Source organism: Drosophila obscura, unplaced genomic scaffold, assembly GCF_018151105.1.
Source record: "Drosophila obscura isolate BZ-5 IFL unplaced genomic scaffold, ASM1815110v1 contig_137, whole genome shotgun sequence".
Lineage (NCBI taxonomy): Eukaryota > Metazoa > Arthropoda > Insecta > Diptera > Drosophilidae > Drosophila > Drosophila obscura.
In genome coordinates, this window is record NW_024542721.1 from 954,101 (window position 1) to 979,125 (window position 25,025).

Sequence of the window (25,025 nt, forward strand, 5' to 3'; positions counted from 1 at the left end):
CAAGGAAAAGAGTGCTGAGCTTACTACGCAAGCCTCTAGCATTCTGGTAGGTAACTACAAGAGAGGAAGTTAGTTTTTTGGATGGGTGGAAGTAGAGGTGGAAGATGAGGATAGAGATGGAGCACTGGTCTGAATGCTAGGAAGAGTAATGGGGGGCCTATTCTTTTTCTTAGCCTTAAACTCTTTAACCACCAAATGCTCTGGCCAAAACTTGGCGGAACAAATGCTTTCAAATTGAGTTGGGGAGACGCTTATCTTGAAGGAAGATATCTCCCTGGCGTAAGAAAAGTTAAATTTTTCCACCTTTAAGCCGACGGCTTTTATTTTGCTTTGTATAAAAGCGGTCACATCATTGGATGTGAGGTCAGGGGCTAGCCGCGAGACAAAAACTTGTCGCTTTGGTGGGACTCCCACCAGTGGTTTTGGCACCACAGGCCTAGTACCTGTGATGGCAGTATCCGGTGGTCCTGGACATCTATTAGCTGGTGGGAGCAAAACTGAGGGGATAGTTAAGGGGTTGGGTGCGGACTTGATGGACACGGACTCTACAGACATTTCTAACTGCATACTCTCCGAAGTGACGCATTCGGCTCCCGAATCTGCATCACCAGCAGCGATCGTTGCCCTTGGAGTAGCAAACGTAATCAACTGCTGCACTAAGGAGTGGTCGGAGTAAGTTTTTCAGATGCCGGCGGACATGAGGCAGTCGGCACTTGCAAGTCCCGCGGAGTAGACTTCTTGCGCCTCGGAGACTCAGCCAGCAGCTGTAAACTGCTGAACTGAGTGTTCATGGCCAAGAGCCGATCATACTGCTGTTTAAAGCCTACGATCAGCTCTTTGAAGCCACTCCGCGTCTGCCTCATGAACGAACGCATGTCGTTTTCCACAGCACGGCATTCCTCACAACTATAATGTAGGCCGTTGTTTTGGGAAATGGCGTCTCCTACACGGCCCGAGATCCCTACACATTTTGCGTGCACTACGCTTTCGCAAAGCCAGCAGGGGATATTGGGCTGGTCATGGGTGATCTGCTTCTTGCAGGTTTTTTTGGCACAGACGACAGAAAATTCCATATTTATGTCTTTTATTTTTTTTTTACTTCGGGGAAAAAAAAGTTCAAAACAAATAGCAATCAGACCACTGTGCAGAGCAAATGCTTAGAGCAATGCTTAAAGCGAAATCGGAAAAAAAGAGAGAGAGGAGAGTGGTTGCAGCAACAGCTTATAAGTGAGAGCGTTACTGCACAAAAGGTTACAAAAGCGAGAGCGAAAGAACAGTTATTGAGAGTCAGGTGATAGAGAGAGTGATAGAAGGCAATAACTACGACAAAGAGCGGCTAAATGTAATGAGAGGGCGTACTTACGAAAAGCAACAACACAAACACACGACTAACCGACGCACAAAATTTATTAAATAAGTTGTGTTTTTACACAATTAACAGGCATGCACCCGCGGTAAAAGAATGATTTTAATGTATGTTAGTAAGAGAGTTAAATTATAGATAAAAAACACCGGCTGTTTAAGTTAAACAAAAGGAAAATGCGGAGCGCAAAACAAAAACACGTCTGGTCACTACGAAAGAGAACGAACGTAGGGGCCGTAGCCAGCTTTCGCTGGCTATCTTGCGAACAAGGTCACTGGGAGGATCGCTTTCCTCGTGAGCCATGTAGGACGACACCAGGTTCAGGCGTGTCCTTTACAGTTGTGGAGATTTATCTGCAGAAGCCTCAGAGACTTCGTTGGAATCATTCTCCACCACTGTTATATCGGCGTCAGAGTCGTCGAGGATATCGTCCCGACACAGCGCCTCAAAATCGAGCATCAGCTCCGTCTCCGAGGAGTAGCTCTCCAGGGCCGGCTCCGGCTCCGGGTCTACTTCGGGTGCCTCGATCTCCGAGGCAACGTCCTGCTCAACTGGGTTGTTGACAGAACGCGCCTCGGCCGCTGCATCCGACTTGTAGACCTTCATGGTCACCGAGCTGACCCCAAAGTTGAGCCCTCCCTTGGATGCTTCTATCGGGGCTAGCGATTCCTTGTTTAGGACTACCACTGCCTGATTTGTGGGACCCTTTGATGCCTCCACTTTGACCACCTTCCAATCTGAGGTTGGCAGTGTAGGGTTGCATCTCTGCAACATCGTGAGGATCCGCTCGGGCTCCTTAAAGGTGGCCGGCACCCATATACGGGCCCTCGGTCTACTGGGCACCTCGCTCCAGTCCACAGCGACGAGCTTCGCCCCAGCGTAGACCTCTCCGATTTGCGCCACAGCAGCTTTGTATAGCTTCACGGAGCGCTCATCTTCGCAGGCCACCACTTTCATGCTCCCCTGGAACCATCCCATGTCTTTGCCGACTGGGGGTGGTCCGGGATCCTTCTCGAGAAGCTCGAAGCAGCGGTCGGCCAGTGCCGCTTCCACCCACTTCCATTGGCTTCTGGGTATTTTCCCCTCCGCGCTGCCTTTGTCGAGAACGCCTAACAGCGTCCTCTCCTTGGCAATCTGCGCGAAGGATACGTTTGGTAACACCCTGGAGCGCTTCGCGGCAGGTCCGGGCGTCTCTTGAGAGCGCTGCCTCTTCGGTTGTGCGTCCACCTTCTGTGGCTCCACACTGAAGTTAGGCAACACCGTCGAGGCCCATTTCACTTTTTTCAGCCAGTCTGCTGTTGGACTGACTTCCTGGCTGGCGTTCTGCCGACGGAGTATGTGCCCAGCACTCCTCTTTTCGGCATAGCTGTATTTCCTGGTTTGGACACTGGTTGATGGCAAGCCATCACCCGCCGCTTCACCGGAAGGTTGAGCAGCCGCAATATTGCTTAGCTGCCCTACCATGGTATCCGTTTTGGGTGTTGGCTTTCCACCCATCCCAGGTTTGGGATGGGACCCACCCGGATTCATACCCGCGTCCTTCGCCATGCAGGTCTTTCCTGCGTCTGAGCGGATCGGGCCAGGCCTTTGGGCCGCTGCCTTCTCCCGCTTGGGATTTCTCCCTGCAGGCATTTGGGGAGTGCCTCTCTCGTTTTTGTTTTTTTTGTTGTCTATATTTTCGTATTTTTCCATAAAGTTCCCACGAGCTGCAGAGAAGGGGAACGGTCCACCCCGGCAGAGCTCTCCGTTACCCGGGTAAGGCATAATTAGAACAGGGGGCTGCCAAGTCCCTGAGCTCTCCGTTCACGACTGGGCTAGTTTTATACCGGGCCCCCAGCCAGGCTGACTCTTGGCACGGGTCGAGTAACACCTTAGTCCGGCCCGGTGTGAGGTGAGTGTTGGGGCTGGGATGTGGGTAGGTATTGTGTAGGGATGGGATTGTGTGAGCTACTTAATGAGAGGCGGCACCACAAGCGCATCGTCAGTGTTGCTGCGTCGCGAACACCCGCTGGCTGTCCGGGACTGCTTATTTCGGTACTCTCCCTCAGTCAGAGCCAACTTAGTTGCTACTCTTTGGGATGCCCGCTTATTGGCAGCTGACCTACCCACTAGGGTAGGCCGTTCGCTATCCGCAACCTGCGACCCGTCCGGTGGCCTCAGCTAGGCCCCCTCTGAGCCACCTCAAAGCCCAATAGGATCATCGGATTGTACCTGTGAAAGAGGCTTGCAATATTTATATTCTCCTGATTGGTCATTTTTTTGCGATTTAGTGGCTGTATTTCCTCTAAAGGAGGAAGCGTAAAGCCTTGTCCAGGCTTTTTCGGGGCAACCCCATTTCAAGGATCTCCCGATTCCAGTTATTTTGAATGAACAAAAGAAACTTAGAGCCGTGAATCTCTGGTTTTCTCCAAGTTTGGAGACTCACTGTTTGGTGATTAGGTTTCTGATTTCTTTATGTCTGACAGCTTGTGAGACAGTAGAGTGAGGTCAATACCTCTTGATGGTTTTTTATTGAAGTGGGGTCATTACCCATTACCAATAATAAGGTTGGAGTTTAGGATGAAGCTAAAAGTGACTCACCCCTTACCTTCGAGCTCCCCCATTGGGTGTGGTGAGCGTTGGCATCGCAGCCTATTAATAGGCTTGTATCCGACCTCTCGCTGTCGCTGGCTATCTTGCGAACAAGGTCACTGGGAGGATCGCTTTCCTCGTGAGCCATGTAGGACGACACCAGGTTCAGGCGTGTCCCTTGTAGCTCTAGGCTAGCCGCCGTGTTGTCGCCAATGCTAAAATTGTGGAGCAGAAAGATATGTAAGTGCTTTCTTGCTGGTATGCAGGTTCTAATTTTACCTTCCGTTTGTGCTACAATCAGCTTGTAGTCCTTCGTCGCTAATCCACAGACTCTGCCTCCTACCACCCAGGGCTCTTGGATTAGGACTATGTCCCCTCCGCTTGCGGCTAAGCGGAGTATTACGGCAGCTGATGCTGCTTTACAGTGGTGGAGATTTATCTGCAGAAGCCTCAGAGACTTCGTTGGAATCATTCTCCACCACTGTTATATCGGCGTCAGAGTCGTCGAGGATATCGTCCCGACACAGCGCCTCAAAATCGAGCATCAGCTCCGTCTCCGAGGAGTAGCTCTCCAGGGCCGGCTCCGGCTCCGGGTCTACTTCGGGTGCCTCGATCTCCGAGGCAACGTCCTGCTCAACTGGGTTGTTGACAGAACGCGCCTCGGCCGCTGCATCCGACTTGTAAACCTTCATGGTCACCGAGCTGAACCCAAAGTTGAGCTCTCCCTTGGATGCTTCTATCGGGGCTAGCGATTCCTTGTTTAGGACTACCACTGCCTGATTTGTGGGGCCCTTTGATGCCTCCACTTTGACCACCTTCCAATCTGAGGTTGGCAGTGTAGGGTTGCATCTCTGCAACATCGTGAGGATCCGCTCGGGCTCCTTAAAGGTGGCCGGCACCCATATACGGGCCCTCGGTCTACTGGGCACCTCGCTCCAGTCCACAGCGACGAGCTTCGCCCCAGCGTAGACCTCTCCGATTTGCGCCACAGCAGCTTTGTATAGCTTCACGGAGCGCTCATCTTCGCAGGCCACCACTTTCATGCTCCCCTGGAACCATCCCATGTCTTTGCAGACTGGGGGTGGTCCGGGATCCTTCTCGAGAAGCTCGAAGCAGCGGTCGGCCAGTGCCGCTTCCACCCACTTCCATTGGCTTCTGGGTATTTTCCCCTCCGCGCTGCCTTTGTCGAGAACGCCTATCAGCGTCCTCTCCTTGGCAATCTGCGCGAAGGATACGTTTGGTAACACCCTGGAGCGCTTCGCGGCAGGTCCGGGCGTCTCTTGAGAGCGCTGCCTCTTCGGTTGTGCGTCCACCTTCTGTGGCTCCACGCTGAAGTTAGGCAACACCGTCGAGGCCCATTTCACTTTTTTCAGCCAGTCTGCTGTTGGACTGACTTCCTGGCTGGCGTTCTGCCGACGGAGTATGTGCCCAGCACTCCTCTTTTCGGCATAGCTGTATTTCCTGGTTTGGACACTGGTTGATGGCAAGCCATCACCCGCCGCTTCACCGGAAGGTTGAGCAGCCGCAATATTGCTTAGCTGCCCTACCATGGTATCCGTTTTGGGTGTTGGCTTTCCACCCATCCCAGGTTTGGGATGGGACCCACCCGGATTCATACCCGCGTCCTTCGCCATGCAGGTCTTTCCTGCGTCTGAGCGGATCGGGCCAGGCCTTTGGGCCGCTGCCTTCTCCCGCTTGGGATTTCTCCCTGCAGGCATTTGGGGAGTGCCTCTCTCGTTTTTTTTTTTTTTGTTGTCTATATTTTCGTATTTTTCCATAAAGTTCCCACGAGCTGCAGAGAAGGGGAACGGTCCACCCGGCAGAGCTCTGCGTTACCCGGGTAAGGCATAATTAGAACAGGGGGCTGCCAAGTCCCTGAGCTCTCCGTACACGACTGGGCTAGTTTTATACCGGGCCCCCAGCCAGGCTGACTCTTGGCACGGGTCGAGTAACACCTTAGTCCGGCCCGGTGTGAGGTGAGTGTTGGGGCTGGGATGTGGGTAGGTATTGTGTAGGGATGGGATTGTGTGAGCTACTTAATGAGAGGCGGCACCACAAGCGCATCGTCAGTGTTGCTGCGTAGCGAACACCCGCTGGCTGTCCGGGACTGCTTATTTCGGTACTCTCCCTCAGAGCCAACTTAGTTGCTACTCTTTGGGATGCCCGCTTATTCGCAGCTGACCTACCCACTAGGGTAGGCCGTTCGCTATCCGCAACCTGCGACCCGTCCGGTGGCCTCAGCTAGGCCCCCTCTGAGCCACCTCAAAGCCCAATGGGATCATCGGATTGTACCTGTGAAAGAGGCTTGCAATATTTATATTCTCCTGATTGGTCATTTTTTTGCGATTTAGTGGCTGTGTTTCCTCTAAAGGAGGAAGCGTAAAGCCTTGACCAGGTTTTTTCGGGCAACCCCATTTCAAGGATCTCCCGATTCCAGTTATTTTGAATGAACAAAAGAAACATTCAGAGCCGTGAATCTCTGGTTTTCTCCAGTTTGGAGACTCATTGTTTGGTGATTAGGTTTCTGATTAATGGGGAGTAGTAGGAGTGATTGATGGGGTTGGTAATGGCGGAAATAGAGGATATTGAGTCTGTGCAAATATTGCTATTATTTTGCTGGACAGTACTGATGAATGTAAAGGCAGCAGTCCAGTTTTTATTGTTGATTGCTCTTTGGAGCAATCTGTGTATAAGAATTTGTGTTTGAGGAGGGTTGATTTAATGGAGTGAAAAAGATGGTGGAAGACTATTGGGGTAGGTGTGTTTTTGTTATTAGGAGAGGCTGATGTTGGTTGATTTGAGGATGTTTGACATTGAATTTTTTGCAGGTGTCGCTTCTGATTGGTGAAAACGGGACTGAGTATTTCTGACGTAATTGGATGGCTCTGTCGACTGTGCTAGAATATTTGCATTTTCTTTTATAGTTTTTTGAAAGGGTGTGAAGTGGGGTGTCTTTTGCATGGATGAGGTTTTTGGAAAAATTGCCTGTTAGGAAGTCTCACTTAATTTCAATCGCGTAAATGTTGGCTTCAGCATGTTATTTATGGGTGTGTTAGGAAATGCTCCTCTCTAAATGCTGCATTGAGGATGGTTTTTCTAGGCGATTGAGTTGGGATTTGGGTGCATTTCCATATATCGCAAGGCAGAAGTCTATTTTGGTTATGACTATGGATTTGATAATTTGGAGTAACTTGGGTTTGCAGTTATGTATGTTTGCGGCATATACAGACATGATCATAATAATAGGTACACACATCTACCTAAACTTTATCATAGCAGAAAACAGTTTTATTCGATATTTGAAAATTAAAATTAGTTCCCAATTATTCTTTAAGTATTTTTTTCATTAATATAAAGTTTTTTATACTATAGGGTAATGTTATAAAAGAAAAGAGATCCATTTCTACTTTAGAGTCGATGTCAGGCTGATCAAAGTAATAGGTACACTTGAAGTGTTGTTAAGATAAAAATTTGTTAAATGAATATTTAATATATTTTTTTTTTGCTTTATTAGTATTAACTAGTTAATATCCAGTGTATCCACCTCTATTTTTGGTCACCTTTATTATTTTTTTTTGGCATACATTTAAAAGTCGTCTGGTAGGTTTCTATAGGTGTCTCATACCACAATTTTTGGACGCACTCCCATAATTTTCGCTTGTTTGAAAATGAAAACTTAGCTTATTTCTTTTTTAAATCACTCCACAAGTTTTCAATTGGATTCAAGTCGGGAGATTGACTAGTCGACTTCTTTGGTGAAGTCAAGCGAAATTATTGTTAGGTTCTTTTTGATGTATATATCTCTGGTAGCTAGGTGGTCTACATATGGTAGACTATCTAGTACCGATTTGCCCCTTTTAAACCCGAGTTGGATGTGAATCAGTTTGTTATTTAAAAAAACCATCAAAACCTATTTGCCACGATCTTATCAGATGTTTTGGCTAGGCAAAAAAAAAAAAGCTGCCGCTTGTATAATGAGAACAAAAACGATGGACCAAAATAAGAAATAAAACGAGATGGAACGTGTGAGTCGCTTCTAAAGACGCGACTCTACTTATACCCGTACTCAGTCAGTATTTACATTTTTGAGCATATGATTTTTTAGAATTTTAGAATTAAAAAAAAAATTTTACATTATACATTTTTTCACTACCTCTGTTATCTGCATCTACATATATTATGTATATTCTACATCTAACATGTAGATTAAACATGTACCATTTAGATTCTACATCTCCTCCGCTACGGGTTGCTTGCGCACTGTACGCGGCAGAAACCTTCCTTTTGGAAGGTTTCGAGCCCAACTGCCCATTGGGAACAAAGGAACGCGATCAGGTACCAAATGTACAACCCTTGTTCGTTTGCTTTGTTCCCAATTGGCAGTTGGGCCCGGCGCCTTCAAAAAGGTATTTTTTGTTCATTTTTTCCATATTTTGGGTTTGGTTAACGAATTTTAGCTCCAAAGTCTCTAAGAAAAAGTTGGTTTTGTTCCTTGAGGAAAAATCGTGTTGACCAGTGTTATTATCCGATCTAATTCAGATTCGGCAATCTGGTAGATATGGGCATTATCTACGATACTGCGTTTTTAGTTTTATCGTATCTTTAAAAATGTGCTGCCACAGATTTTCGTCATTTGTGTTGGCGGAAGGGGGCGGGGCGAAATTTTGAAATACACTTGTAGCAGTGTGATATCACATGAGTCTGGAAACCAAATACGGTTGCCCTAGCTCTTATAGTCTCTGAGATTTAGGCGCTCAACAAGACGGACAGACAGACAGACAGACATGTCTATATCGACTCGGCTATTGATGCTGATCAAGAATATATATACTTTATGGGGTCGGAAACGTTTCCTTCTCTGCGTTACACACATCCACTTTTACCACAGATCTAATATACCCCTTAACTCTTTTTTGAGTACGGGTATAAAAAAACCAATTTTGGTTCAAGCGGCCAAAAATTGTAGAACCCTCACAAGCACAGCATGGCACACACACATTTACTTAACCTGAAATCTCATGAAAAAAACGTTTTCGGCAGCTAAAAAAATGTTCTATGCATGCAATCATATAATTTGGAGCCAGAGCCGAAGACCTGGGACCGTACGCTGAAACCTCGCTGCGCCACTTACGTTTTATGATCTGGCACATCTATATACTGTATAGTTAGTCGTTTAGCTCTAATATTCCTTGAATATTAGTCTAACCCCTATCTTTCCTGCATGTTAGCGATCGGTTCGGTAGCACGTGTGGCGCGTCATGCGGCAGCGCCCCTCGGTTGGGCGGGAGAAAGGGCTACGTTTCTGCCTGGGTTCCGCGCCTAACAGGCTCCGGCTTGGTGTCGAATGGGCCACTTTATGGTGTAGTCATTGCATATCAACGTCCAAACAAGTTCTCTTATAGATTTCTCTTGTAGAAATGTCAAAATAAAACGGATTTATAAAATTGTTTTACTTTTATGCCCTTTTTGTGCATTCCTGGCGCCGACAAAATTGGTTTCGTTATCTGACCAAATTTGTCGCGGCTTTCGTCTGGTGCAGAAAAGAGACTGTAGATAAATCCTGGATCATGTGCTTGTAGAAAAACGGGCCACAAAAGTCGACGCCAGTGTTCTCAAGCCGCTCCTTCGGAAGATACGCCATGATGTGCTCCAATATTCTATGCTTGGTTCGAAAGCATCTTACGCACTTGTTTACTGCCTTCGTTACCGTCTTCCTCCCTCAATAGGCCAATAGGCTAAGAAATTGTTCTAATTACGGCAAAGGTATGTTAGTATTTGTGATTTAAGAAGAGGAAGGGAATTAATGGTGGATATTATATGGTAGAGGGACTTGAAGTCCGAGCATAGGACCCTAAATGGTTCGTGCAATGAATAATTTGATCTACAAAGCGGAAACAACTAAGGAATAATGTTTCGAGTAGATCTAATAGGAATCGTAAAGTTTAAGCGGTTCACCAAGTCAGGACTATCTACGTCACCCTAGATCAGGTTGTGCATAAAAATCACACCAAGCATTTTTCTATGACTAACTAAGGTTGGAAGGTTTATTAAAAGCAATCTACGAGGGTAAGATGGCAGTCTCACACCTGCATCCCAGTTAAGGCCATGCAGAACAGAAAGTAAAAAGTTTTTTTGGACTGATTTTATACGGTCCTGGTGTACTTTGTACTGGGGGCACAATACACAAGAGCCGCACTATAAAATCGGCCGAAAAAAGCGAAATATAGAGATTCTTCGTTATATAGTGGTTGTCAAATTCCTTTGACCACCTCTTTATAAATTCAAGCACTCCCATGGCCTTATTCACAATGGTAGATATGTGTTCAGAAAACTTCAACTTGGAGTCTAGTTCAACGCCAAGATCATCCACCAAGGTAATTCTCTCAAGAAAACCGCAATGCTGTAAGGAGCCAACAAGGGGCTGGAGCGATGAAATGTCATTACTTTGCATTTCGAGGCATTTGCACAATACCATGACTGGTATTGTCCTTATACTGGACGCAAAGTTTGACATCATCCGCATACATGAGTACTCGAGAGTTTGTTAAGACTAAAGGCAGATCATTAAGAAAGAGTGTGAATAGTAGGGGCCTAGATGGCTGCCCTGTGGTACTCCAGAAGTAACCTTAACAGGTGAAAATAAGGAGTTTTTGAAGAGGACTCTTTGAGACCTAGAACGAAGGTAGCTAGAAATCCATCTCAAAAGATAAGGCGGAAACCCTGAAAGGTCAAGTTTTTGTACTAGAAGGGAATGGTTTACAGAATCGTATGCTTTACTGAAATCAGTGTAAATAACATCCGTTGCCTTGGAAACCTTTAAGTTCAAAACAAATAGCAATCAGACCAATCAGAGCAAATGCTTAAAGCGAAATCGGAAAAACTGGATCGAGAGAGAAGAGTGGTTGAAGCAACAGCTTATAACTGAGAGCGCAGAAAGAGCGAGAGCAAAGCAAAATTGAGATTTAGGTGATAGAAAGAGTGTGATAGACAAATAGCAATCAGAACAATGTGCAGAGCAAATGATTAAAGCAATGCTTAAAGCGAAATCGGAAAAGCTGAGAGGAGAGTGGTTGCAGCAACAGCTTATAAGTGAGAGCGTTACTGCACAGAAAGTTACGAGAGCGAGAGAGAGAGTGATAGACGGCAATAGCTACGACGAAGAGCGGCTAACTGTAATGAGAGAGCTTTTCATTCGTAGATAAATCCATCATCTTTTAGTAGTTTTCGAATTTGGGGGCCATCTTTAACTTTTGCCAGCGACAGACGTGGAAAAACGTGGAAAAACATCGACTATCCTTCCTTATCCAGTGCTTTAACAAAATTTTCTAGTCCCAGCTTAATGTGTAATGGTGGTAAAATAACGTCTTTAAACTTCACGAGAGCTGCATTTTGTATGTTGTAATTTTCCAATGTATTTTTCTCCCGTTTTGGGAAGCAGCAGTGTTTTGTGTAACCACCTTGCAATCCCGTTAAAGTGGCTACGACTTTTAAGTCACACGCGACCTTCCTCTGGTGTTCTTTTTATTTTATATTTTCAAGCAATTTAGCAATTGCTTGATATGTTTCCTTCATATTAACAGCATGTGCGATGGGAACAGACGGCTTTTGGTTTCCATTTTGTAACAAAACAGCCTTTAAACTTTCCTTACTGTTGTCAACAAATAACCTCCAATAGTTTGGGTCGTAAGCTTCACTCAATTGCTTGAAGAGTCCGAAAATGTCGTGGCAAACGCACATGTCATCCTTCGTCATATAAAATTGTGCGTGAACCAAATGACGCGTCCGGAATTGAGTTATTTTGACATTTTCCTTCAATAAAAACATCCAAGAAGCTCGGCTTTACTTTTAGGAAGATCCAGGATTCTCACCAAATCGTGTGAAAGAGGCTTGCAATATTTATATTCTTCTGATTGGTCCTTCAATGTCTGGTTTTCTCCATAGCATTGGAGTAAAAGTAACTGTCCTTTTTGTTTCCTGTAATCACATTTTGGCAGTTGCACCAGCAACGTACCGGATGGTATTTTTTCAGGTAAAATGAGTTTTGAGTCGTTTTGGTCAAACGGCTGAAACTTGGCAGTTTATCCATCGATTCGTACGCCTTATTAACGCGTCTATCTAAAATCACAAATTTATGCCAAGAAATATTTTTTTGCGACTTTTCCTGAGTTGTTAAAGTCAAAATTTCGGAAAAAAAATACCACAAAAAAATTATGTAATTTGATTGTGAAAGCTTAATATCTTCCAGGCGTTAAGTTTCAGCTAAAAATTGTCTGGGTCTGATTTATGGCTGCATTTGTCAGCAAAGTTATATACAACCAGATATAAATGAAAAATAGAAGCACTGCCTCTGAAAAAAAAACATAAAAAAATAACAGATTTTAAAAATTCTTAAAAAAAAATTAAACCATAAAAAAAAAATAAAGTACTAAACAAATTTTAGAATCCCAAAATCTTTCAGAAAAAGTCATTTTGATACACAGCGGAAAGAAAAAGTTCAATTTTGTTGAGTATTGTAATAAGCATAGCTCGCAAAAAACGGTCAACACTTTCAGGGTGTCTGAAAAAACCTCTCATTTACGGACACATTGCGAATTGAGCCAGAAAAGACACGATCAGATCTGTCTTTGCAATTCTGTTTTGTTACTGTTTTTCACACTTTTTACAGACACTTTTTGCTCTGCTCATCTACAGACACTTTTTCTGCGAGTGCTTGATCAAATGTTCCTCTTTAAGTTGTTATTGTGAGACACGAGCGTGTCTCGGCTCAACCCGAAGACAACAGATAACACTAGCGAAGAGACCAAAAGTGTTCTATTCAGAGCGGGAGCGAGTGTCCGTGGTGTTTTTCTGTTGATCAGCATTATTCTTGATCAGCATCAATAGTCGAGTCGATATAGCCATGTCCGTCCATCTGTCCGTCTCGATGAGCGCCTAGATCTCAGAGACTATAGGAGCTAGAGAAACCAAATTTTGTTTCCAGACTCATGTGATATCACACTGCTACAAGTGTATTTCAAAATTTCGCCCCGTCCCCACAAAGGACGAAAATCTGTGGCAGGCAAAATTTAAAAGACACAAAAAACTAGAACGCAGTATCGAGAGAATGCCCATATCTACCAGATTGCCGAATCTGAATCAGATGGGAGCCAGAATGAAGAAATTAATTTTATGTTGGTTCCCCCGCCAGCCAGCAACAGACCCGCTACTCATTTTCTTTCTCGCTCGCACACTCTGCCGCGTTCAGTGCGTGAGAAACCCCTAGCGGGGATGACGTAAATGGTACATGTACAATCTACATTTTAGATGTAGATTGTACATTGTAGATGTATAAGTATAAGTAGAGTCGCGTCCTCAGAAGCGACTCACACGTTCCTTCTCGTTTATAATTGCTTAAAAAATATATAATATCGATATTTTTTCTTAAGATTGACAAATTTGAGTGCGTTGAATACACGTCATGGCCATAAAAGTTACACCAAATCCAACAAAAAGAGTCAGCAAAATGTATTTCAAAGGCGTATGCTTAAAAAGGACCTTTGCTTTGGAGAATACATGGACCAATATGAAAGTGATACTATAATTGAAGTGAGTATACTCGATGTCAACCATCGCCTAGAAAATATTTGCGACTCAAAAATAATACAATATTTTTCCTTCTAGAATGAAGATAATTTAACCGAGGTACAGTTTCTATCGCGTTATAACGAACAAATCAAATTTCAACTGTTAAATGATTCAAGTAGTGAATCAGGATTGTCAAATAAAAGTAGCTACGATCATTTAAAGGAAATTTTTTCAGAAGGAAGTGATACCATAACTAATACTGTTGACAAGTTTTTGCGAAATTTTAATTCTGATAACATAGTTCAATATCAAGAGGAAACAGCCAAAGCTCTTTTTCTTGACAAAGAAATTCAACTTAAGGAGAACTGCCTACATCATAACGCTGACGTTTTTGTCGAAGAAGATGATTTAAAAATCTCAAACATTAAGTCAATAGATACATTGACAGAAGCGGGAAAGCATAGTAAACATGAAGAAATCGTGCTAAGCTCGGAGAGTGATTTTTCAGATGTTGAAACTGATCTTCAAAAATCAAGATTGATAAAACCAATGCTTCGAATTGATCAACTTGCCAATGAAACGAGAGCTGCACAAAAAACCGAAAGTGAACGGGTTCGACGGCTTGAAAAGAAACATTTGGAGCTTTGCAAAGCAATTAAAAATAACTTTGAATGTATAAATAAGTCAGAGCTAATACTTGATTACATCGAAAGCACTAATACATTCATTAAAATGAATAGTGATATAGTCAAACAATTAAAGCCTCACCAAATTGATGGTGTTAAATTTATGTACGATTCCTGTTATGGCGGGGTGGATCAGGCCAAACGAAATTCTGGATCAGGATGCATTTTGGCTCATTGTATGGGTCTGGGAAAGACTCTTCAGGTAAAAATATCGCTACAAAAACAAAAATTTAATACAAGTAATATTTTTATTTTTAGTTGATCGCTTTACTACACACCGTGATATCTTACAAGGAACTAAACACGACAAAGGTCTTGGTACTCTGTCCAAAAAGCACGGTCATGAATTGGGCTGACGAATTTCAATATTGGCTGAGTCCTTTAAATATAAAAAGTCATTTAAAGGTTTTCATATTTCCTGATTCATCGTAAGTTTGATTTTATGATATTATGATGTAAGAATATGTATGTAATTACATATGTACAGTTGGGTTCAATGAAATTGTACTGCCGCACCTCACTACTTTCAAAACTCTTTTTGAGATATTTATAGTCTTTTAATTAAAACAATGATACCTTTACGGAAAACCTGGAATTTCATCTTTGCATTCCATCTTCTTGTTTTTTATGTCTTTAGACAACTACATATACATGCTGTTCAATGAAATAGTAGTGCTGGGTTAAATTCATTTTTCAAAATGAAAAAAACAAAGCAAATTAATTTAAATGAGCCTCCATCCATAAGCTTAATTTGGATAAGCTCAATTTGGATATCGAATAATTTGATGAAGGAAAGTTTTGGACATAGCGGTACTTTTGATTTTGGAGTGTTGCAGAAATCATTGCTCGGCCCAGAAGAGGATACCTAAGAGTTAGACTAAAAACTGAAGGCAGGAGGTATAATGGAATTGAAAACTAAGTTTGATGCACTCTCACTATTGAATTTAACCCAATAAACTATAAGAATTAGACTGAAAAAATTAATTTTGTATGCGAAAATCTTATTTTTTAGAGGATGGTCGGCGATGGTATAAGGCAAGACAGGCCTTTAATATCCTCAAAAATTATGAAAAGATTTTTAAATCGCTCTGTTAGTGATGTGACAGTTCGTAGATGGTTGATTACACATTATTTGAATGCAAGAAGTCCCAGAAAGCTCCGCGTTTGGATCTGAGAGTACATAGGTGCACGACTTCAGTTTGGAAAAACGCATGTGGAATGGCCTGTGTCACAGTGACAAAAATGCTTTTGACTGATGATAGTAAAGTTGTACTATTTGGTAAAATAGACTGAAAAGATTATGTTTGGCCACTAACCATACAGTATATAGATGTGCCAGTTCATGTCAGTTCATGTGCGGGTCTGAAGCCAAAAGCAGAGGCAAAGGCTAGCCTTAAAGAGAATGGAAGAAATACCCCGCGCGCCCGACGCAACATAAGCTTTTCAAAACAAAACGAAAAAAATATTTTATGAACCGCTTCGTCAATGCCTCAACCCGCGTCGAGTCGAGCGACAGAATACACCAAGAAAATATTAAGTCTTACGACGGGAATAGGTCCAGGGCCGGATTAGCAGTTGCCTAAGGCCTCCTAGGGATAAAGAAAAATTTTGTTGAAAAAACAAAACTCCAAATAATGAATAAAAAATATAATAGCCACTGAGAAAAACACAAAATAAAGGAGGGCCCCAGATTGATGGTTGCCCAGGGCCCGGTTGAGGGTTGATCCGGCCCTGAATAGGTCGCTACATCACATCAGCCCTCAAAACAAAACGAAAAACCAATTCAAGCGGCCAACAATTGTAGAGCCCACACACAAGCACAGTATGTGTGAATACATGGCACACATACGTTTACGTAAACTGAAATCTCGAACAAAGTCGGTTTCGGCAGCTAAAAATTATTCTATGCATACAATCATATATTTTGGAGTGTACACGTACACAACACATGCATGCTTGCTGCCAGTCGGCTAGTGTGCCGTCATGAGCCGATCGCGGCCATTCCCAGAGCCGAACGCGGCCATTTCCAAAGCCGAAGATCTGGGAACGTTCGCTGCAAGCTCAGCTGCGCCCCTTTCGTTGTATGAACTGGCACATCTATATACTGTATGGTTAGTGGTTTGGCGTTCACAGAAATCCGATTACCACCTAAAATCATGAAAAAAATAGGATTGGATATGCTAGGCTGAGCCTTATCGGACCCAGCTTATATGAGCTATATAGTACTTTCTAGCCTGGCGTTTAAGTGTAGTATGGTATTCAGCGAAACTGTGTGTGTAGGCATACTTACGAATACATTAAATTCATATCACAGTTGAAAAATGCCCGTTAAAAGGATATTTTAACCGGATAATGACTTGAAACACCCAGAAAAACTCGCTAGGAATTGATTTTGATCGGAAAAGAGAAACGTTTTGCCATGTCCAACTGGACATGTTTTTATTTGAGTTTCGTTTTTATACCCGTACTCAAAAAAGAGTTAAGGGATATATTAGATTTGTGGTAAAAGTGGATGTGTGCAACGCAGAGAAGGAAACGTTTCTGCCCCCATAAAGTATATATATTCTTGATCAGCATCATTAGCCGAGTCAATATAGCCATGTCCGTCTGTCCGTCCGTCTATCCGTCCGTCCGTCTGTCCGTCTGTCTGTCTTGATGAGCGCCTAGATCTGAGAGACTATAAGAGCTAGAGAAACCAAATTTGGTTTCCAGACTCATGTGATATCACACTGCTACAAGTGTATTTCAAAATTTTGCCCCGCCCCCATCCGCCCCCACAAAGGACGAAAATCTGTGGCAGGCACATTTTTAAAGATACGATAAAACTAAAAACGCAGTATCGTAGAGAATGCCCATATCTACCAAACTGCCGAATCTGAATTAGATCGGAATATACTTATAGCCAGAATGAAGAAATTAATTTTCTGTTGGTTCCCTCTCCTTCTCCAGCGCTGCTGACACTACTGATTCTCTTTCTCGCTCGCACACTCTGCCGCGTTCAGTGCGGGAGCAACCCCTAGCGGAGGAGATGTAGAATCTAAATGGTACATGTACAATCTACATGTTAGATGTAGAATATACATTGTAGATGTAGACAACAGATGTAGCAAAAAAATGTAAAATGTAACATTTTTTTTTTTTAATTTTTCAATTCTAAAAAAGTAGGGTCGCGTCCCCAGAAGCGACTCACGTTCCATATCGTTCTACCTTCCTTTGAGAAGGTTTTTCATTGATTGACATGTCCAGACAAGGTGCCAAGTTGTATTTTAAAACGCAGGCGCAGTCCTTATGCCAACCCTTGACCTTTATTTTCAATTTATCATTGGAACTGTCTTGTCTCCCAGTGATTTGGAACGAATCCTACATCATTCCGCTTCAAAAAAAGGGTCCAAGATCTCACATTTAGAACTACCAAGGTATTGAAAAGCTTTCCGACATCCCGAAGCTGCTTGAGTTCCGGGTTACCGGGCAATTGCAACACCTATGCAGTAGTCTGATATCTCCATCGCAACACGGTTTTTTTAAACATCGATCAACATCGAAGGTTTGTCGAGTTCTCTTCTGCAATTAACCGAGGATCTTGTCATATCTGTCAAACCGCACACAACGCGTTTTGTTTACTAATGTGTTGTCGAATGTCGTTTATGCTAAATCAGGAGTGCCTCAAGGTATTCCTTTGGGCCCACTTGTTTATTTTGTTTTTGAATGACTTCTCTCAAGTTATAACATACTCTTCTACACTAATGTCAGTGACAGGTTATGTTAGCGATGTAGAAGCCGAACAACTCAAAAGAGCAAAAAGGGCTTTTAAACATAGGAAATGGATTATTCAAAGAGCATGTACAAAAAATCTCTGGAAAATGTGGGGATATATTTTTTTAATTTCAAGTTAAAGGTGAAAAACGTCCAAAAAGGAGGTCAATATACCTGTTAAGAGGAGGATACCAAATGTATCAGAATTGTATGCCTTAATTATAATAATCTTTATCATACTCTATCCCCTGAATCATCCCTTAAAATTATAGCCAGTAAGATATACAATTTCAATCATAATTAATCTACAGTTATTCACACTCATTTATATTAGCAGACAGTTATTAATCTTCAATAAAAACGAGAAGGAACGTGCGAGTCGCTTCTGGGGACGCGACTCTACTTATACCCGTACTCAGTCAGTATATTTAACATTTTTTTTGTTTTGTATTTAATCGCTGCCGCGAAATTGTATGGTCGCACGACGATGAGTCCGCATTGACCAGGTACTTCAGTTCGATGATGGGGCTGTCGATATTTTCTTGTCTATCGATGGTTGTTAATGAGACCATGCATGGTGTTGCATTGGTATATTCTTATAATTTAAACAATATGATGCTTAGTTTAAAGTGTGGACGTGTGTAAGAGTTTAACAAAATAGTAGTGAAATGGATTGATGTGTATGTGAAGGTGTAGATGTGTAAGGCAACAGAAGGTTGCCTCAGAAAGTAGGAACAACAGAAGGTTGCTCCTCAAGGTGACTTCCGTTGGCACCGCGTTAACCTGAATAAAGTCCAGTGTGTTTCGATTCACAACTCCAAATTAGCCTCATTAATAAATTTGGCCAATTCTCTAAAAAAAAGAGGCTCCTTTGTGAGCAATAGATCCTTAAGATCTTTAAAGCGATGAAAAATTTTATATTTTTTCCTGATAGTAGCATGTCGTTGGCAGGAGAAGATTTCATGTTCCGCATTGTCGAGAACGTTGCAAACTTCGCAAATGTTGGTGTTTCTGGCTTTGATTTTGTGTAAAAAAAACGTTATCATAGGTTCGATTAATTAACAGTCTATTTATGACCTTTATGTTTTTTGCACTCCAGTCGAGAGCCCAATGCCATGGTTTGACTGGAATTTCATTGTAAATTGACGCAAAATAAATTCCTTTGGTTTTTGATATTTCCTTGTACTCATTGTTCCAATCCGTCTGAACTTTTATTTTAACTTTTCTTATTACTTCATCGAATGTTAGGGGTAGATTAAATAGTTTGCCTACATTAGTGGCTGATTTGGCTAGTATATCAGTCTTTTCATTAATGGCAATGTTCTTGTGACCGGGTATCCAGTGCACAATAAAGTTGCTCGTGAAGGAATTGTCCATGTTGAGATGGATTTCGTCTGTCAAGTATGAATTTGATTCATTTCTCTTCAGAGCCTTTAAGGCGCCTTGACTATCGCAGAGAATTATAGTTTTACTGTGTCTTTTTATATTTGATATCTTAACTGCCGTTAATATACCTACAAGCTCTGCAAACACAGATGAGGAACTATTTTCAGTCCTAAACATATAGCTTAAGTTACTAGGGTAATCTAAGATACCTATGCCTGTCTTATCACCATTGATGGATGCATCAGTGGAAAGAATGTTCCATCCACCTGAGACCCATTCTTCAAGCTTAGCTTGATATATCGCATTGCATTCTTCGTTTGATATGTCAGTTTTTTTCCTGTCAAAGACTGACAGACAAATTAAGGCTTTGGGACTATGTTTGTACTTCTTGGCTTCATTATAATTGTCGAAAAGATCACTATATTCTTGGTACACAGCTGTGTAGGCAGTCTTTGCAGTGGATTTAATAACATCATTTTACAAGGTCGGGTTTAGAGACTTTACTTTCAGTAGTTCTCTGACTGTGAGAATTTTAGCTCTGTGTTTGGGAGGTAAAGAGCAAAAATCAGATGCGTAGATGTTTTGGGAGGCACACCCCCGCAACGGCGAAGACAGTCCGTCTGTGCAGTGTTAAGAGACTTGCTGTTGCTAATGTTTAGATTCGAAAAACTAGTAATGGCATGTTCCTGCTGAGATCTGGTGAAGGATTTGAAGATGTTGGACGAAACCTTGGGTTTGAGTCCAGCTTTGATGGTAGTTACAGCATGCAACAAAAGCTCACTTTTGTCTGATTTGTCCCTGATTTTTGCAATGTGCAATTTGTCTGACAGGCACTGATGACCCTGCCTAAGAAGGTAATTGACTCCTTTATTGGGAAAGTGATATTATTGCATGTAACTGCGATGTTATCACGTCTTCCCCTACTGCGAAACATAACTGAGGATTTGCTGGGGTTGAAATTAAGGCCTAGATCTTGACTTAGAAGGTGAAAGTCGTTGATCTTTACCTGTAAGTTTTTGATAGAATCATTTATGTTGTTGCCTGTTGAGATGATGGCAAAGTCATCAGCAAATTGAATAATGGACATATGTGAATCATTGATTTGATGCAGTCTTTTGGTGTACAGATTGAAAAGTAGAGGTGAGAGACAGGAGCCTTGAGGCAACACACCATTGATTTCTTTACTGAAGTTACCCAGTTTTAGGAATCTAGACGAAAAGAAATTGACAATCCAGTCAGTATATTGCGTGGGAATGTGTTCATAATCCATTAGCATTTGTAGAGTTTGAAGATTAACGCAGTTATATGCATTATCAATGTCTACTACTACAATTGCAACGAATTTTCCCCTTTTCTTCTCTCAGGCCATGGTATTGATAAGATCATTTATGCACATGGCTGCTGATTTACCCTTTCGATAGGCATAAGATCGTCTGGGCATGGTGTTACGTTTATCTAAGAACATATCTAGGCGACTCTTGATCATAAGATTGAGAGTTTTAGCCAATACCGAGATGAGGAAGATAGGTCGATAGTTTTGATAGATATGGAGATCCTTACCCCTCTTTGGGATGGGAATGACTTTGATTGTACGCCATTGATCAGGGACTCTACATTCTGTAAATAACCTGTTGTATTCTTGTAAAAGATTATTCAGTGCTGGGCTTCTGAGGGCTCTTATCATGTCATATGTAATTCTATCTATTCCTCCCGCAGTGTTTCTGCCCCTATTGAGAACAGCAGACAGGTCACTTACGTTAAAGGGATTGATGTTGAGTGAAGCTGGCCTGACAGAGAAGGTATGAACTTTTGCCAACACAGAGACTTAGCTTTTAAGAAACTCAAGGTAAGGCAAGGACCATTCTGCATAAAAGCTGGAATTTACGGGATCATTAAAGGACTTAATGTTTCTCAAGAAAAGCCAGGCTTTCCTTGAGTTTGGCTTTTGATTAAGTACATCTATCTTGCGGGCGTAAGCGTTTCTTTTCGCAAGTATTACTGCCTTCTTCCATTCTACTCTCAGGTTAACCGCTTTTATGTAGCTTGTCAGACTTGGAGCTCTTTGTGCCTGGATCTGTGCTTCGGTATATTTAGAGTACAACAGTTGCAATTCTGGATTCCACCAAGTCTTGGGGCATCTATTGTTGCTCAAGGAGTAGGTGGAGGCCCTAATGTTGTTTGTGAAGCTTTCTGTGATGTTTGAAATGTCTCCTGATGGCGTAGCACCTGTTAGCCTTCGAAACAGTCTATTCTTAGCAAGAAAGTACTTGGGCTTCTCTTTGCATCCGGAATTTCTATGGAAATAGGATGATGGTGACTGCCTCCAACAAAAATTGAATTGCAGCTCCAGGTGACATTATCGCTGCAGTTTGAAAAGGTCAAATCCAACACTGAGCCACTTTGACTGTCGATGTGACGTCTAAAGGTGCACTTTCCATCGTTCAAACAATTATAACCGGAGTTACTCATGTAGTTCTCTAGGAATCTACCTTGGCATTGGTGACATTGTCACCAAAGCAAGTGTTTCTGGCGTTAAAATCCCCAGCAAAAATCACATTGCTCCTGCCGTCCAGTTTTTCAACTATGGTTTAAATAGCATCTTGAAAGGTGTTGGTCTTCATGAAGGGTTCAAAGTAGACAATGGTGATATTTTTATTGAGGTTTGATGTCTTGGCGATGATAACATCGTGCTCTGAACTAAAGGCTTCCTTTTTAAGCTTAATGCCTTTTTTAACAGCAATGGCTACACCTCCGTAGCCATCATCTCTATGTTTTTCCAATAGATCGTAGTTGATTAGATTTCTGTATGACATATCGTGGGAGAAAACTTCTGAGAAGATGGCTATGCCATATCCACCAGAGTTAAGGGTGTATTCTATGTAATTTTTGTTGTTTTTGAGTGATTGTACATTAAGCTGTAAAATCTTAATGGACATATTAGTGGATGAGGTTTGTATTGTTACCAACATCATGTTTTCTATGTTTCGAACTGCTCTGTAGGAATTTTCCTTTGATGTTTTGAATTATTTTAGTTCCGTTTGCTGACTTAAGCAGTGTGGGAGTGACTAATTCAAGAATTTCCTGAACTATGCTGCTACTGACACTGCTAATAGTGTCATGATTTTCCTTTCTTGGGAATTCATATGTATGATCACTAGAGTCATTTGTGTATGACTCCAGTGAGTAGTGCGGTTTTTGTTTCTCAAAGCCTACAGTGCGTTGAATCACTCTGCTGCTATATGAATGTTTTTTTAATACCTGGTTGGCTTGTTCGTTATTGCTCATAACTTGCGGTATTTGCTCACATGAATTGTTGTTGTTGTTATTTTTATTTATCATTTGAGGAAAGTTTTTGTCATAGTCTCGAATCTGATCATAGTTTTGTTGAAAGGAAAATTGCTTTAGAGCTTCCTTTCTGGCCAGTTTCTTAATGGCCATGATTTTATTTATGTCGCCTTCTTTGGCCCACACCTGACACTTGTTCCTCTCAAACGCATTGTGCCCATCACCTTGACATAAGATGCACTTGTTGGTATTGCAATTTTCGTTGCACGTGTTATTGCCACATTTCTTGCATCGCTTTTGTGACTTACAACGCGAGGCTGTATGACCCAAGCGACCACAGTTATAGCACTGCCTAATCGCAGGAATGTAATGGGTAACCTTTAGCGAGCAAATGTCATAAATTTGAACGGACGATGGAATTTCGGTACCCGCAAAAGCAATTTTAACTGTCTCGGTTGGGACGAACACAGATTCATTCATTTCGTTCTTTGTTTTCTTAAAAATTCTTTCAACTGTGTTTATCTTAATTATTGAATTAAGATTGTCCAGCAGTTTCATCTCTGAGATGTTTGTTGGAATACCCCTGATGACACCCACAGACTCAGTGAAATTTTTCGGAATAAATATATCGATGTTTAATTTTTTAAATTCGTCGTTTAGAACCATCTCATTGGCTTCATGAGGGCCAATGAAATAAAGTTTATAAAGAGTGGCAGCAAGAGGGGTTATGCGCTTGAGACCAACAAGATTGATGTGTCTAATTTTTTCAAATAAGTATAGGTCGCTTTTAATATTTTTGTTTTCAAACAAATTGCTTCTTTTGGTCGATAGAAGTACACTTGCCTCTCCTTTGAATGAGTGCTCATACAAATTAATCTCCCTTTGTTTTTTATCGTCTGTTTGCAAATTAAAACACCGGATCAGAGCACACCTTCTCCCGAGCAGGGTTGGTGTTAATCTCTTTGAGAGAACAGTGTGGAGACTTAGCAGCGCATACACGGCTAGCGACCATAACGCTATCATCTGCAGCATTGAGGCCCATACACAAGGGACAGCTCACCAACCAAGGGCGACCTCAATGCCAGAACCCTCAGGCCAGATATCTTCTTGTCAGTGCTGAGCATTCCTAAGGCCCTGGGAAACGCAAAGGACTGCGCAATCAACCTCATCGGCGCATTGACAACGGCATGTAGGGCAAGCACAGGGCAGCAAACAAGCCACTCTCGCCACCGCGAGCCGGTCTTTGGTGGAGTATGGAGATTTCCGAGGCTAGCAGCAAGTGCTAGGAGACGCTAGGAGGAGTGTAATTTTCTTTTTGTGGTAGAAACACCAAAACATTCCAGTAAAAATAAAAAAAAAATTTTAATTAATAACAAAAAACAGAAAACGTCGTTGTTTAATTCTGTCTCAGCCTACCATAAATATGTTCGAGGGAACTCACAATGTAAAGTATTTTTTAAAATTGATCCAGGTCCTTGCATCATTTCGTTCTTTAGTGAACTATTTTTACTTTTATTTTTAGTGATATTGCAGAAAAGCTGCTGGTATTGGAAGAATGGTCTTTATCGTCGGCTAACAGAGCGGGCTGCTTGTTAGTGGGTTACGAGGCATTCCGTACACTTGTCTTTTATCACTCATATAAATATCGAGGGAACGTGACTTCATCAAAATTAGAAAATGTTCGAGATAAAGTTCATAAATACCTATTGCAGCCTGGTAATTATTTATTTATAATGCATAAATTTAAAAATAATCATTATTTGTATCTTAACAGGTGCAGATTTAGTCGTTTGTGATGAAGGACATATTATTAAAAATAGCAAATCTGCCATAAGTCTTGCCGTATCAAAAATAAAAACGCCAAAACGTATAATACTAACCGGAACGCCTATACAAAATAATCTTAAAGAATGTAAGTTTTTCGTGATAACACTGTGCGACAAATGGTAAACTTTTGAATGTACTTTGTACGAGACAAATATTAGGTTATAGGCCAAGATGAGAAGATCACTTCCTCCAAATTATAAAAAAAAAATTCAAAACACGCAATTTGGTAACTGCTTGCACTCTTATAATTTTTACTCAAAACCTGTAGCGCGGATATCCAAAAAAAGTAATAGGCTGATAACAAAATTGTATTATCTTTTACATGAATTTTGATTCGAGGTGATAAAATGGGTATATCTGAATATATAGCGACTCAAAGTTGAAGTTTTGTACCATTTTTAATGTTTCTTTAACTTTAAAAAAAATTTTTTTTTTTTTTTAGACATGAAACTTTAGTGACATTTATTCTTAACAAAGTAAGCTACTAATAAATAAAATTGTCCAAAGAATACCAACGGTACGATTTTTTAAGAATAGGGGCTTATAATCCTGGAGAATATTGTTCAAAACAATGAAACCATTTTCAGACT

At 41.9% G+C, this 25,025-nt stretch overlaps 1 protein-coding gene across 1 annotated transcript in view; it reads left to right on the forward strand.

Annotated features, from left to right (window-relative positions):
* LOC111076108 (transcriptional regulator ATRX homolog) overlaps positions 1-25,025 on the forward strand; it is a 256,306-nt gene that overhangs the window by 49,802 nt on the left and 181,479 nt on the right. The window contains exons 3-7 of the mRNA XM_041595643.1: positions 13,360-13,519; positions 13,595-14,386; positions 14,443-14,612; positions 24,131-24,324; positions 24,383-24,520. Coding sequence (XP_041451577.1) covers positions 13,360-13,519; positions 13,595-14,386; positions 14,443-14,612; positions 24,131-24,324; positions 24,383-24,520 — 1,454 coding nt within the window. The remainder of the gene's footprint in view (positions 1-13,359; positions 13,520-13,594; positions 14,387-14,442; positions 14,613-24,130; positions 24,325-24,382; positions 24,521-25,025) is intronic.